Source organism: Molothrus ater, chromosome 14 (genome assembly GCF_012460135.2).
Source record: "Molothrus ater isolate BHLD 08-10-18 breed brown headed cowbird chromosome 14, BPBGC_Mater_1.1, whole genome shotgun sequence".
NCBI classification, from domain to species: Eukaryota; Metazoa; Chordata; class Aves; order Passeriformes; family Icteridae; genus Molothrus; species Molothrus ater.
The window spans coordinates 2,169,957-2,184,894 of NC_050491.2; the positions used below are offsets into that span (position 1 = coordinate 2,169,957).

Sequence of the window (14,938 nt, forward strand, 5' to 3'; positions counted from 1 at the left end):
GAGGAGCTCAGGGGGCTTTTGGCTGTGGAGATTCCTGGTGGAAGTGCTGTCAGTGGGGCATCTTCCCATGTGAAGCCAAGGTTGCTTGGAATGAGCGTTGAAACTTGGTGCCTTCCCTGGTACACAGTAACCCAGCAGAGAGGAACACAAGGAAAACCTGTCCATACTCCATCATCAGGGCCCCATCTGTGGTGCCACCAGGTCTCTGTCTCATTTATGAGTTGCACTGTTAATTAACAGCAATTAGCATGGCTATTTAACTGTGTGATGGGGCTGCCTCTCTGCCAAGACACCTCCAAAGCTGTGCTTGGTCCCTGGTTGATTCCCCCTGCCCCTGTTGGGTGTCCCACCCTGACCATCACCTTTCTCCTCTCTCTCCCCAGCATGGGTCGGCTCCCTGGCCATGGGGATGATTTTCTTCTGCTCTCCCATCGTCAGCATCTTCACCGACCGCATCGGCTGCAGGACCACGGCGGCCATGGGGGCCACCATCGCCTTCATCGGGCTCCTCTCCAGCTCCTTCACCAAGTAAGGCTGTGGAGGGCACACCCAGCTCCTTGGAGAGCTCCTCTTGCTCCCTGTTCCCTGCAATCCCCCTGCCAACACACTGCTGCTGCCTCTGGGGGCAAAGCAGGTGGTGCCCATCAGCATCAGAGACGTCCTGGCATCCCTACAGCCCACGTGTGCTCAGCCTGTTCCCCTCCAAACTGAACCTTGTGTCATTAGGTAAAAAGAGAGCAAATGTTACCCAAGCTAGAGACTGTATTTTTGGGGATTTCAGCACCCAGATCCCTCATTTGATCTTTAAAACATCAGGAGAAGTTGGTGTGCCTCTCACAGGCAGCTCCAGAGAGGCACTCACAGAGAAAACTGTTCAACCTTTGCAACCATTTTCACATTTGGTGCTGAAAGTAAATTAATGCTTAAAATAATATTTGGTGGATTACGCCTAAGAGGGAGTTTCTGTGCAGGGCAGACAGGGAGGGGAAGGCAGACAGGGTTTGGAGCAGTTTGTGGTGTTCCTGCCCTGGCTCGTGTGTCTGTGGCAGTGCAGGGCCACTGCTGCTCCTTGTTTTCCATGTCTGATCCCATGCCATGAATTTCTGCTGGCAGGCACTGGCCAATGGCAGGTGTACCCTGTGTGTCTTTCCAGCCCAGAAATCGGGGTTGGCATCGTTGTGGGAGCAAAAAGAGGTCACCTCTGGGGTAGTTTATGTGACACTTATTAAACACAGTCTCAGAGGCTCCATGGAGACACCTCCAAAGCAGCATTTGCCCCACTTTTTCTGAATAAAAACATTGCTTTGGGTTTGATTTCAGTTAAAATCAATATTGTTTTAATTAAAATGCTTCAAAGAGTGGATTTTTAAAGCAAATACACACCAGTTTTCCAGAGGGCGACTTGCCTGTGCTGTGCTCCTCCTGGTCAGTGAGACCCTTGTGCTCATCCCAGCCCTGTTTCCCTGGATCCCCAAGTCCTCATCTGTGGGATCCCCCATCATGCTGGGAGTGGGATCAGTTCTGATACCCAGGCAACGCCCCCAGGACTGTGGCCAATTGCAGATGGGATTTTTGGGTTTCTAAAACTATCTTGGACAGTGGTGTCTGCAGCTTCCTCCTCAGGTGCCACCCTTTGTGTTTCTAAATATAATGGCAAAAGGTGCAGCGGGTCCTGGGGGAAGCTGTGCCCTGGCATGCAGATCACAGGAGCTTCCCATGGAATCCTGCTTTCCTTCCAATCAACAAAACTTGGACTTTTTTGCCCTCTCTATTGTAAAATGCTTGGTCAAAGAAACAGGGCTCGTGGGACCACACCACTGCCAGGGGCTTGTTGTGTTGGGCTTCAAAAAAAAAAGAAACCCCACCAAAATCAAACAGTACAGGCAGAGAGGAATATCTTTTCCAGGAGAGCTACAGGACTGAAATCCCCATTTCCTGCCTCTCACTCTCAGACCACATTCCTCTGGCTGCCTGTTAAGGGAGAAAGGAGCCCCTTTGCAGCTGGAGCAGAGCGAGGGGAGCTGCGAGGGCAGAGCCGAGCGCGGGGCCGGGGCAGAGCAGGGAGCCTGTGGGATTTGGCAGCGCTCCACCCGGGTGGCGAAGGCTGCTCCTGAAATTCAGGGCTTGTGGCTCCAGCTCTCCCAGAACAATGGAGAAGCTTTTTCTTGGTCCCTCCTGCCAAGTCCCTCCACCACAGCTGGAGATCATTCTCCTGTCACTGTTGCAGAGGGACACAGAATGGCTTTGGTGGGCTCAGGCAGAGCTGGATCAAAGCTCACCCCCATCTTTATCTCCTAGTTTCTCTAAAATGGGTTTATTTTGTCCAAATGGAGGAGCAGCAGTTCCCAGCACAACACTGAGCTGCTCCAAAAGCCCTCTGAGCCACCAAGACTGGCAAGACCCCAGTGCTCGGCTCAGTGCCTCTTGTCTCAAAATATTGGGAATTTTGTAAGGAAACCACTCTTGTCCCAAAATATTGGGAATTTTGTAAGGAAACCACTAAAGAAACCAAATATGCTGAAAAGCAAAGCTCTGGGGAAGGCTGGATGGGGTCAATGTGAGGCTTTTCCTCTCTGCTGCCTTGCTCTGAGGTGTCTCCTGCACGCGGAACTAGCTCAAGCCACCAGAGACCTTGTGTGCTCTCAAAAACAGAGAAATCCCAGTTAAGGCTTTAGCTTCCTGTAGTTTAAGGGGGTTGGTTTAGCATGAGGAATGGGAGATGATGGCCAGCTCAGCAGGGCTGTCTTCACATGTCCCCAGTGCCCTCCCAGCCCTCCTCCTCTGCACAAAGTGTTCTGTAGGGAGGATTGGGTCCCTCTTCTTCTGCTTCTCCTTCCACTCCACAATTTCTGCCCAGTTACTCTTGCACAGAGGAATCCCCCAAACTTCTGCCAGCAAGGATAAACCAGGGCTGTCCCCAGCCGTGGAAGCAGGGAGAAGACCTCCTTGTCCCAGGAGAAACAATTATCCATTGTCAACCTCACAATCCGAGGGGACGATGCCGCCCTTCCCACAGGACAGCTGCTGGCTGATTCCCAGTAAGCAGGCTGGGAAATCCTGGCTCTTCAAGAGCATGGCTGAAAGGAGCCCCTGCTCATGCAGGGCTGTCTGAGCATCACTGGGGAGCAGATGGGAGCTGTGGCATTTGTCTCCACTTACCCGACACATCAGCTGAGCTGCGGCACCAGCACTGCCGTGACCAGGCCGGGGCTGGTGCGTGGGAGGTCGGGCACGGCCCACCAGGCCCAGCTGCTTGCCTGGCTCCCACAGAGGGGGCTTCTGATGTGGTTTTGCTCTGGACTGGATGGAAATTGCCTCTCATGACAGTCATTTGTCTCGGCGCTGTCAGGCACGGCAACCGTGTTCTGCTTTCTGCTTGGCAGGCTGGAGGATGAGCGTGTAATGGAAGGCATGATGTGCTTGTAAAGGTTTTCCCAACTCCCAGCTGCTCTGGGAGATGTGGGCTGCTGTCTCCTCACTTGCTTTGGGAGCAGCACTCAGTCTTGCTCCGAGGGTTGGAGCACAAACCTCGCTTGTACAACACCATGAGCCGCCCAAAGTTTTCCTCACACTTTCCCCCCAGGCAGTAACCCATGGCAGACCTTTGCAGCTGGATGGATTGCATGGGAATGAAGAAAAAAATTCCTTCATCTGGAGAGAAACACAACAGGTTGTTTGTACTGCCTAAATCCAGGCTCCTTTGTCAGCTGCCTCTGTTGGGAAAATTGGGCTGGAAACTGGGAGGCAGCTCCTTCCAAGAGCTTTCAGCACTCTCCATCTGCTCTGTAGAGCAGCCACTTCACTCCCTCTTTGAGTGCAGCCACCAATGTAAGGTACAAATGAGATCTATTAAATGTCTAATTAAAGCTCCCAGAGGAGCTTAAAGAAGAACTTAATTAACCAGCCTGGAGCCTGGGCAGAAACACCACATTTCCTTCCTGCGTGCCTAATAACCAGCAGGGTTGGTGCCTTCTGCTTCCAAACACTGGGTGGAGAATGTTTTCAGTTAGTCCTTTCAGTGGAAAAATTAAAAGGAATCCTAGCTAAAAATATCCCACCATCCCTACCTTAGAAAATCTTGTTTGCTGTAATTGAATAACCATTGAAGTAAGGTCAGCTTCCCAAGGAGGCCAGGTTGGCTGCTGCCTTCTCCTGGTGGCAGAAAGCACTTCCCAGCTCCACTTCGTTTTGCTGCAGATTTCATGTGCCAGCTGTTAGGTGAGGATTATCCTGGTTTTGGTGGGGGATAAGCTCCTCAAGGCCAGCCTGTCTGTGCAGTACCTGCGGTGTGTGACACCCAGGCCTGTGTAGCGCCGTGGGGGAGGAGGAGGAGGCTCCCTCAGCTCTGCCTCACATCCCCGCTCCCATGTGTGTTCTTCCAGGTCCCTGGAGGTCCGTTATTTCACATATGGGATCCTCTTTGGCTGTGGCAGCTCCTTCGCCTTCCAGCCCTCGCTGGTCATCCTCGGCCACTACTTCAAGCGCCGCCTGGGCCTGGCCAATGGCATCGTGGCCGGGGGCAGCTGCCTCATCTCCGTGCCGCTCCCCTTCTTCCTCAAGATGGTCGGGGGTGCCATCGGCCTGGCACACACTTTTCAAGTACTCAGTGCCTTAATGCTCATCCAGATCTTCTTGTCCATGACCTACCGGCCCATCCTGACGCCTTCTTGTGACTCTCAGCACGACGGGCACGACAAGCTGGGCAGCCGGAGCATGAGGCAGCAGTGCTGGGCCCAGACCCGCAAGTATTTCAACCTGAGGGTTTTCCGGAGAAAGACCTATAGGATTTGGGCCTTTGGGATCGCTACTGCTGTCCTGGGATACCTCGTACCTTACATGAACCTGGTGAGAGCCCTGGCTGGGGCTGGAAGGGGAGGGAGGTCCCTTTGCCTAGAGTGAGGAGGAGGTGGGAAGGTGGGGATGGGCAGTAGGGGCAGAGGCACCAAAAGCCTCGAAGCCAAGAAACTGGTGCACATCCTGTAAACAGGAATAGTGATGGATATAGTTTTGTGTGCCCTCTCTGTGCCCTCTGTGCCAGGGTCACTTCCCAGCGCTCCTAATGACCAGCACCAGTAGCAGGAGAGGAAGGGCCTGCTGGGTTTGGGGTGGATGGAGCGCAGGTCAGTGTGGACACGAGGGTCACACAACCACCCCAAATCCATGAGCCCTCTGCAGGAAATCCCATCCATTTGGGGAAATGAGAGTGATCAAAGTACTACAGCTTCATGTCCTTGTGTCCTTCCCTCCATCCTAGGTCAAATACGTGGAGAAGCGATTTCAGGAAACCAAAAAGGACTGGATCCTCCTGGTTTGCCTCGGGGCCATGGCGGGGCTGGGGCGCTTGGTTTCGGGCCGCATTGGTGACTGCATTCCCGGGCTGAAGAAGATTTACCTGCAGGTATGGTGTGATTTACCTGCAGGTACAGTGTGATTTACCTGCAGGTATGGTGTGATTTACCTGCAGGTACAGTGTGATTTACCTGCAGGTATGGTGTGATTTACCTGCAGATATGGTGTGATTTACCTGCCGGTACAGTGTGATTTACCTGCAGGTATGGTGTGATTTACCTGCAGGTACAGTGTGATTGACCTACAGGTACGGTGTGATTGACCTACAGGTATGGTGTGATTTGCCTACAGGTATGGTGTGATTTACCTACAGGTACAGTGTGATTTACCTGCAGGTACAGTGTGATTTGCCTGCAGGTATGGTGTGATTTACCTGCAAGTATGATGTGATTTACCTACAGGTATGGTGTGATTTACCTGCAGGTATAATGTGATTTACCTACAGGTATGGTGTGATTTACCTACAGGTACAGTGTGATTTACCTGCAGGTTTAATGTGATTTACCTGCAGGTACAGTGTGATTTTCCTGCAGGTACAGTGTGATTTGCCTGCAGGTATGGTGTGATTTACCTGCAGGTACAGTGTGATTTGCCTGCAGGTACAGTGTGATTTGCCTGCAGGTACAGTGTGATTTACCTGCAGGTACGGTGTGATTTTCCTGCAGGTATGGTGTGATTTACCTGCAGGTATGGTGTGATTTACCTGCAGGTTTAATGTGATTTACGTGCAGGTACAGTGTGATTTACCTGCAGGTACAGTGTGATTTACCTACAGGTACAGTGTGATTTTCCTGCAGGTATGGTGTGATTTACCTGCAGGTTTAATGTGATTTACGTGCAGGTACAGTGTGATTTGCCTGCAGGTACAGTGTGATTTTCCTGCAGGTACGGTGTGATTTACCTGCAGGTACAGTGTGATTTTCCTGCAGGTACAGTGTGATTTACCTGCAGGTACTGTGTGTCCAGCCCTCCGTGGAGGTGCTGGCCAACCACAGTGGGGCAGGGATGGCATGTCTCTGGTGATGTCCACACTCTGCTTAATAACTGTCAATCACAAAGCCTTTAATCACAACCATTGTCTGCTGTGAGGAAGAAAATTGACTACAGAAATGTGTAAGAGGAGTTACACACTTGACCCCAGGGATCGGTGTCTGTTCAGCAATCAAACTCCATGGTAGCCGCTCTTCCCAAACTACCGACACCCTTTAACCTCCTTGTGGTTTTTGAAGAACAAACTGCTGAAATCTAGCAGCTAATCCAGCAGTTAATCCTTCTTAACCCTTCTTAAAAGGTTATTCTTAAGGGTCTCTCTGAGACAGGAGCAGCAGCTGGATGGCTTTGCTGGGTCCAGGGGAGGGAGCAGTGACATTGACCTGTTCAGTGCCATCTCCATGATTCTTCCTGCTGCCCACCCCTCTCTCACACTCACTTCTGTTCCCCCAGGTTGCGTCCTTCATGCTGTTGGGCCTCCTGTGCATGATGATCCCCCAGTGCCGAGGCTTCGAGGGTGTCATTGTCATCTGCCTCTTCCTTGGCCTCTGTGATGGCTTATTCACCACCATCATGGCCCCCATTGCCTTCGAGCTGGTGGGGCCCATGCAGGCATCCCAGGCCATAGGGTACCTCATGGGGCTGATGGCCGTGCCCATGACTGCAGGCACGCCCATTGCAGGTGGGTAACACCACGGGGCTGCACCAGGACCCTGCGGGTGGGAGGGACGTGGTGGTGGCAGCCTTCATCCATGGTGGTGTTTTGGTGTGAGGATGGAAGCACTGGTTTGAGTTTTCTGGTTTATCAGATCATGTGGAGGTTGAGGAATGGGGGTGGCATCACTTCATGCCATGTCCTGTGGCGTCTCAGGGCTTTTCTCAAGGCTGATGAAAGATGGTCATTGTGGGAACAGTGAGCCAAGGTCACATTAAGTGATTTCTGCTTGCAGCTGAGCTAAAAATTGGCAGATAATAATTTTCTAGGAGTCATTTTAGATGGAATTGAAGTTAGAGATGGAGACACCTGAGCCTCCACAGGACCTGGGTCTGTGTTCCAGCACAGCAATGACCTCAATGTCCTTACAGCGAGGGCTTTGCCAGAGCTGCCCCTGGGCAGCAGGACCTCTGCATCAGCAGCACTAAGCCAAAGCTGGATAAGCACCTCCGATCTCTCTGCTTCCGGCAGCAAAGTTCACTCCAACGCCCTCGGGATGGAACATGAGGCTCACAGACCTTCACTGGGAGGGTGCTGCACCAGGACCCCCTGAGTAGGGCTTGCTGGGTGAGGGAGCCCTTTGCTTCAGCTTAATCCCCAGGGAAGCATCCACTCAGGAGGGATTTCTAGAGCTGATCAATGGCCATGTGTTATTCTCCAAGGATGCCTGGCTGTGTTGGAACTTGCCAGACAAATGTAGAACCTGGTTGGGTTTTAAAGGCTTGGCTATTGTTTGTAACTGGCAGCGTGTATTTCACAGATGGAGATAAAACATCCATCAGGGCAGGGCTTCCAAATGGAGACAATCAGCAGAGGAACAGCCCCTGCCCACTTTCCCATTGCCTCCTGGCTGGCAAGCCTCTGGGAAGAGGTGTTGGGTTTAACACGTCTCAGCTTGCCTTTGGGATTGTCTGGGATGTGGACGGTTGTGTCCTGTTCTGGAGAAACAGGAAGGACGGCTGAGGCTTTCCTTCTCCACTCCCTTGGTACACAGTGTTGGCTGCACACATCCCTTAATCCAGGGCGTAAAAACTCCAAGAAATGCAAACGGAAAAAAAAGATTATTTTAAAAACCCAAATCTCCCCAGATCTGATGGGTGACGCAAGCTGCACTCGAAGGAGGGAACAAGCAGGTCATTAGACTAACGAGCTCATTAGGCTCTAACGTCATCTCTCTTCTCTTCCAGGATACCTCAATGATTATTTTGGGAATTACGACGCGGCCTTTTACTTTGCGGGGGTGCCGCCCATCATCGGCGGCCTGGTGCTCTCCGTGGTGCCGCTGGTCCACCAGAGGATGCTGAAGAAGCAGCGCCTGGATTCTGGCAAAGACAAGATGCTGGTGTCGGAGGCCGTGGTGAACGGGGAGCTGCTGCCAGGCTGCCCAGCCTCTGAAGCACACATGTGACACCACTCCTGGCTCTCCAGGACACCAGCAGCCTCTCCATAGCCCCAGCACAGGCCCTTTCCCAGACGGACCGAAATTCCCAGTGATCGCAGATGCACTATGTTTGTAAAGGAGAAAACACCAACATTTCTTCTAGTTAAAGGCTTTTAACTAGCAGAAATGCTCTTTTTTTTTTTTTTTTTTTTTTTTTTGGGGACAGTTTTGATTTCAAAGCCACCTTTTTTTTTTGCCCCTCACCATTTTTGCAAGGAGAACTCTCACCAGGATCAAACTTGATTGAGCTCCCGCTCCTCTCCCGGTTTTCTATACGTCACGACAGAGGTTTACAGCTAATAAATGCCTTTTCCAAGCAGGCCACGGATGAACTTGTTGAACCTTGCAGCTGTCCATCCTCCTCCTCCTCCAGTGTCACTCGGGTGTCACATCCAAGTGAGACAGCTCCTACCCCATCCAGCACCTGGGGCTGTTTTGGAGCCAGAGATCCGAAGGAGGAAACGCTGCTTTAGTCTGATGCACAAACCAAATAAATGTCAGCGACTCCCGCTTTCATCTTCCTCTTTCCTCCTTTCCCGCTGCTCTCCCACACCCCCAGGGAGCTGCAGCTGGGATGACAGGGAGCTCAGCTGGCTCCAGCCCTCGGAGTCACACGGGAGCACACCCTTCCTGCAAAATATGCCTTAAAAACTGCGTGGATGAGACCAGCAGATCCCTTGGTCGCTTTCCACCTCCGTTTTCCCACCCAGCAATTAATGATTGGGCTTTTGAGCTGCAAAAGAGAGGGGCAGCTCCTTGCACAGCCCACAGTGCCCGGCTCTGTGGGGCCAAATCCATGGGATCACCACCAAAAAGGGCACTTTGGTGGCTTTGGGGCACACGGGGGTGGGACAGAGGCCCTGTGTCATGGAGCAGCTCCACGCTGGGAGGTGGATTCTCTGCTGGGCTCAGGGGCACCCACAGGTGTGGGGATGTTGCTGGCTCAGGGCACGGGGTGCCTCTGCTGTTTTTGGGGGCCAGTTGTGTATTATGCAGCAATAAGCATGAGCCAGTATTGGTGGGGAATCCCAGTTTTCCAAAGGGTTTGACAGCCCTGGTAGCGTTTAACTTGTAGCCCGTGTGTTGTCACTGAGCTGGTGCAGGGTCAGTGCTGATCTGGGGGGAGAGGGAGAGAGTGCAAGGAAATCACACAGCCAGTGGGTACCCACCACACTGAGTGGCAGCAAAGCTCATCCCCAGCTTGGGCAGGAATCCATCATTGCCCACAGAAAATTGTAGAAATTCAAATTGCCCAGAGAAGCTGTGACTGCCCCATCCCTGGAATTGCTCCAGGCCAGGCTGGGCAGGGCTGGGAGCAACCTGGGATAGTGGAAGGTGTCCCTGCCCATGGCAAGGGGCTGGAATGAGAAAGCTGTAAGGTCCATTCCAACTCAAACCATTCCATGATTCTATGATCATCTCCAGGGGTTGCTAATGAGCTTGGCTAATGAGTGAGAAGGGAAGTTCTCCTGCCCTGGTGGGTCCCTGTATGAACAAGGAGCCAGCTGGGACTGGGGTACCTTTTCCTGGGAGAGAGCAAGAAACAAAACTCACATTCATCCTGACTGCAGACCCATCCTTCATCAGATTTTCATTTTGTTCACCTGACAGTAAAATCTCAGATGTCTGAAGAGGGACGTGTGTCGTGGGAATCATCCCTTGGTCTCCGGGCAAGTGTGGGGTTTGTAACACCAGGACAAGTCTTTGCTGTGGAAATTTGGGCTCAGTGGAGGCCCCTCCCACAGGCAGCAGTGGGACTTTTGTACATAATAGTCTCAGGACCCTGCATGTCCCTCTGGCCCTGTTTTTAACCCCTGTTGGCTGATGCATTGTAAGGTCTTGTGGTCTCGTGGCCCTTCTCTCCGCATACGAGCTGGAAAATTACCTGGTGTGTTGTGATGTGTCTGTTTATGATATAAAATGAGATGTCTACTTGTCTCTTTCTTGGATACACTTTTCCATGACTGTTCTCACCCTTCATGGCCTGTGTTGCATCCTCTGCTGTGGCTCTGCTGAGCCATCCCTGAGTTTTGGGAGCCATGGGAGGCAGATGAAGCTGCAGGAGGAGGCAGGGCTTGAACCACCTAACCCTGGCTCCAGCTGGGATCTGCCAGACTTAGCCTAGGGCAGGGCATTAATCTGGTGCTTTTTGGGTGGGAGCCTTGGAAGTGGGGCAGCTTCAAAGCCCTCTAACAGCTGAAGGAAATAAAAAGCTCCTCATTGTAACTCCTTCTGTGAGTTTTGGAGCATTAATTCGCATTGGAATTTGATGAAGCTCATTAAATCATACTTTGGACCTTAATGCCCCCCAAAGGAGAGATTATGAGAGGTTTAAATTCCAGAAGTAGCTTCTTCAGAGCAAGCAGAGCATGAGCAGAGCTGTCTCCAAACCCCATCTGGGGCTGAGGGAGAGGCTGCACAGCAGAGCCCACTGATGGCTGCACCCAGACCTTGTGTGGCAAAGCCTCCCTGGCTCCAAGGGTGATTTTATGGTTCAAATCCCACATTCCTACAGAATTCCACTTGCCTTAACTGCCCCATATGCCTGCAAAGGCCCTGGGAGGCGCCTGCATTCAGTGCAAGGGTGCTAAGCCCTGCAGTGGCAGCAGAGCAGCTGTGTCAGCCCAGGAGGGGTGCTGGTACCCCCATCTACCCCCTCTACATTTTGATCTTTCCCCATGGCTTTTATTATTGACCCTCTAGGAGATCTGGAGTGAGGAGGGGCTTTCTTGGCCACCCCAGCTGGGTCAGAGGAAGGCACCCCTCATCCTATCCCAGACCCATGTCTGTTGCCAGCCTCCCAAAACCACACTCAGTGTCTTTGTCTGGTCACAATCCTGCCCTTGGTGGGCACAAGGACAAATTCTGCAGGTTTGGACAACAGCCACGAAGGTCTCTTGATCAGCAAACACAGATGGGAATGGGAAGGGCAAAGGTTGGAGCAGTGTCAACATGCAGGGAGTATCTGGGGCTTGTTTGTCAGATTGCTACTGCTGCTGCTGCTGTGGGTCTCATTTGGCCCTTTTGAACACCAGGCAGTTTGCAGGAATTTCTGCATGTGAGAGGTGGGATTGTGAGCAGGGAGGGGTTGTCCTGCTCTCCAAACATCTGCTCAGCCTCTGGTGCTCTGGTGCTGTGATGCCAATGGGTCCCTGACTGCTGCAAAAACCTTCATCCCAAAGCTCCCCCTGCTCCATCAGGGTCATCCTGTCCTAGCCCAGCACATCCCCATCCCCTTTGGGGCTGCCTTTTACTCAGTGTTCTGACTAAACCCCAACCTTCTCCCTGCCCTGGAGTGCCAGGCTGTGATTCCTGCCCCTCTCCCTGCTCTGGGAAGGGAAGGGAAGGGGGAGCCCAGCACTCAGGCTCAGCCAGATTTGGGAGCCAGCAAGGAAGGGGGGTGGGCTGAGCCCCTTGGGTGGGAAAGGGGTGGAAGGGAGGGCAGGGCCCCCCTGCAGCCCGTGGCTGGGCTGCTTGCAGGGTGCAGAGCCTTGTGTAAGTGTGCAGGGAGCACAGGACATGTCCCAGCAGCGCCTGCTCGGGGCTGGGCTGGGGCTGCCTCTTAAATCTTTACCTTAAGGGTGTTCAAAACCAACTTCTTGTCTTTTCTTCTTCTTCTTCTTCTTTTTTTTTTTTTCTTTTTTCTTTTATTATTGTTCTACCGCAGAGTGAGGCATCAGGTTTAACTCCTCTGGCTCTGGCTGGGGGATGGAAGGGAACAGCTGAGCTGGAAGGGCTCCCAGGATGGTTGTGTTTGTGATGGGAAGGGTAGGAGGGCTTTGGGAGCTGTCTGGGAAGTGCCATGATTCATGGCTTAGTGCTTTTTTCAGTTTTGGAACAATATGCAGGAGCTGCTTCACTGCAGCTTGCCCTGCCCTGAGGTCCTGCAGCCAGGCAAACACAAGTTTCATAGTCACAGAGCTTAAATTTATCAAATTCTGGCCTCTCTCCAGCTGGGGTTGAGGTTTCCTAACATCTCTCTGCTGTGGGAGCTGTGGGAAGGCCGCATCCTAATTGCCAGCCAAGCAGAGGGCTTTTGCAGGTCTGCTCTGGTACCGTGGGGTTTGGAGACCCCCAATTTCAGGAGGTTTTGGCTCTGCCTCCCACCATGGTGGTGCTTTGGGGCTGCCACTCAAGGAGCTTCATCACCCCTGGGCTGAGCTGCCTGGAGGAGCCAGCAGGGTGGTGGCCAGCAGCTGGGCAAGGACATTCCTGCCCTCCCTTCCCTGGCAGTGCCCTGGCAATGTTCTGCATGGCAGCAGAGGCTCCCTTTGGTACGTGGGTGCCAGGAGCAGTTTGCTCTGGGCAGCCAGATTTGGTGCTGAGGATCTCACCTGCTCTGGGTTTGAACCCTGGCTGACACTTGCATCTCTAAGTGACCACGTAATCCTCACCTGGGTGAAGGTGAACTCGGATCAAATCCTCTGAATGCAGGGGGACAGATCCAGCAGACACTTTTGCTGTCTCTCCATTCTTCACTGCAAACCATTCCTGGCTTTTGTGTGCTCCTGCACCCCACAGTTTTGTTTGGGGTCGCTTTGATTATTTTAGCTTCAATTACTTCCAAGCTGGCAGAGTCTGCTTCTCCTTTTCCAGCTGGAAGCAGAAAATTGGAATGACTTTGAAAGCCAAGGCAAGCAGAGCAGCTCCTTCCCTCCACCTTTATGCCACCAATGTGGACTTGAGCTCTTTTGGGTGCTTACAAGCACCCTTGTAACCTTTGGGGACAATGATGTGGTTGACAATTGCTCCTTAAATCTGAGTAACACCAGGCAAGGAACTGGCCCAGAGAGGGGCTCCATGGGCAAGTAACAAGCCAAAATAAGCTGTTTCCTTTCTTTTTGAGAGCCCTTGGCAGGAAAGCAAACACAGAGGTGGATGGAGCTCTGAAAGTGCTTTGGTCTCCGGGGGTGAGCCTGTGCCATTGCTCCAGGTCCTTTTTCTGCTGGCACAGCCTCTCTGTGGACTTAAGCCCTGGTGGCAGGGAGGTTATCACTGGCCTTTGGTGGCACCACTGGCACAGCCCCTCTCGGGGGGGTTGTACTTTTCTTTTTGCAAATATTTTGCTGTGCCCTCAGTGCTCCTCTCAAGGCCGGACCCTGTGAGTGTCCCCACGTCCCCTCTTCCCCTGAACCTCGGTGATGAAACCCTACAGGTGCAGGGCTGGGATCCACCTTCCCAGCCAAGAGGAAGGACACAAAATCCCTCCTGTTTCCTGCAAAACGTGGCTCTGGAGGAGGCTTTGTAGCTCCAAAGTTTCTCCTCTTTTTGTACCCTACTCCCCAGGGCTCTCCCTGCACCACCTCTGCCCACCCCACAAGCTCAGCCCCTCCTGTAGCTTTAGAGACAAGACTTAGGGGCTGTTTCACCGAGGAATTCAGCTCTTTTTCTGTCCTTTTTGTAGATTTTTATCGTGGTGTGTGAGATGAGTTGTTTACTGGAGCAGGTTTCTGCACTGAGGTGATGCTCCCCCTCAGGTGGGCCATGGCCAAGCTGCCTGAGCCCGGCTGGATTTGGCTGCCAAGCGTGTCCAACCCAATTCTTTCAGAAAGAACTCGGCTTCCCCAGGCCTGAACTTTCCCAGCAGATCCTGTTTCAGGCATCTAAACCCGTTAGAGCCAGAGGCAGGATTTTTCTGGGGAGACTGAGGGCAATTAGGAAATTACCCTGCTCCCCCTCCCCTGCCCTGGGATCCAGCAGGATGAAGCCAAATATTTGTTTTCAGATGGGTGGATTTTGGAGCTGGCTCCACATGAGAGCACCGGGGCGGAGGCTTGAATTTTGGCCCTTTTGGGTAATTGTTTTTGAAGCAGGACCTCCAAGCTTGCTGCCATCACCCTGCTCAGCAGATTCCAAAGCCAGGCCCTGTCACAGCTGGCATTTGCTCCGTTGTTGATGGAAAACAGTCTGCCCATGGGTTCCTGGGGTGGGATGCACCCTCCCCGTGTCTGTACACATTAGAAAGACTCAATAAAAGGCTGCAGCACCGTTGGTAGCTTTGCAATCCTATTTTCTTCTGCTGTGCTCCAGGCTCTGGAGCAGCAGGAACTGTGTGTGGCTCTGAAATTGGTCCTGGGAGGTGCCCAGGCCTGCTGGGCACCCTGGGCAGAGCAGCAGAGCCAGTGGTCCAAAAGCAGCTGCCCAATTCAATGCTGAAATCAGATCCTGAAGCTTAAAATTATTACTTTTTTCTTTTCTTTTTGTTTTTTGACATCTGTTCCTTGTAAGTGATTTATATAATCCCTCAAAATTTTGTATCTGGAAGTAAAGTGAATGTGTCTCTTAAAAGTATGCCTATCCTTTCAAAATGTGAATTTCTGATTGTTGGAATAAAAGAAAATAAAAAGAAAGAAACCTACCCCATATTAGCACATGTTTGTAATTAATGTTTTATGAATGTTGTTTAAAAGATTTGTGTAGAATAAACCAGTTTAAAAAGAAAA

At 52.1% G+C, this 14,938-nt stretch overlaps 1 protein-coding gene across 1 annotated transcript in view; it reads left to right on the top strand.

Annotated features, from left to right (window-relative positions):
• Nucleotides 1-14,938, top strand: part of SLC16A2 (solute carrier family 16 member 2) — a 41,600-nt gene extending 26,662 nt beyond the window's left edge. The window contains exons 2-6 of the mRNA XM_036402055.2: nt 384-528; nt 4,383-4,845; nt 5,255-5,398; nt 6,793-7,021; nt 8,242-14,938. Of these exons, the coding sequence (XP_036257948.2) occupies nt 384-528; nt 4,383-4,845; nt 5,255-5,398; nt 6,793-7,021; nt 8,242-8,462 (1,202 nt within the window). The 3' untranslated portion in view covers nt 8,463-14,938. The remainder of the gene's footprint in view (nt 1-383; nt 529-4,382; nt 4,846-5,254; nt 5,399-6,792; nt 7,022-8,241) is intronic.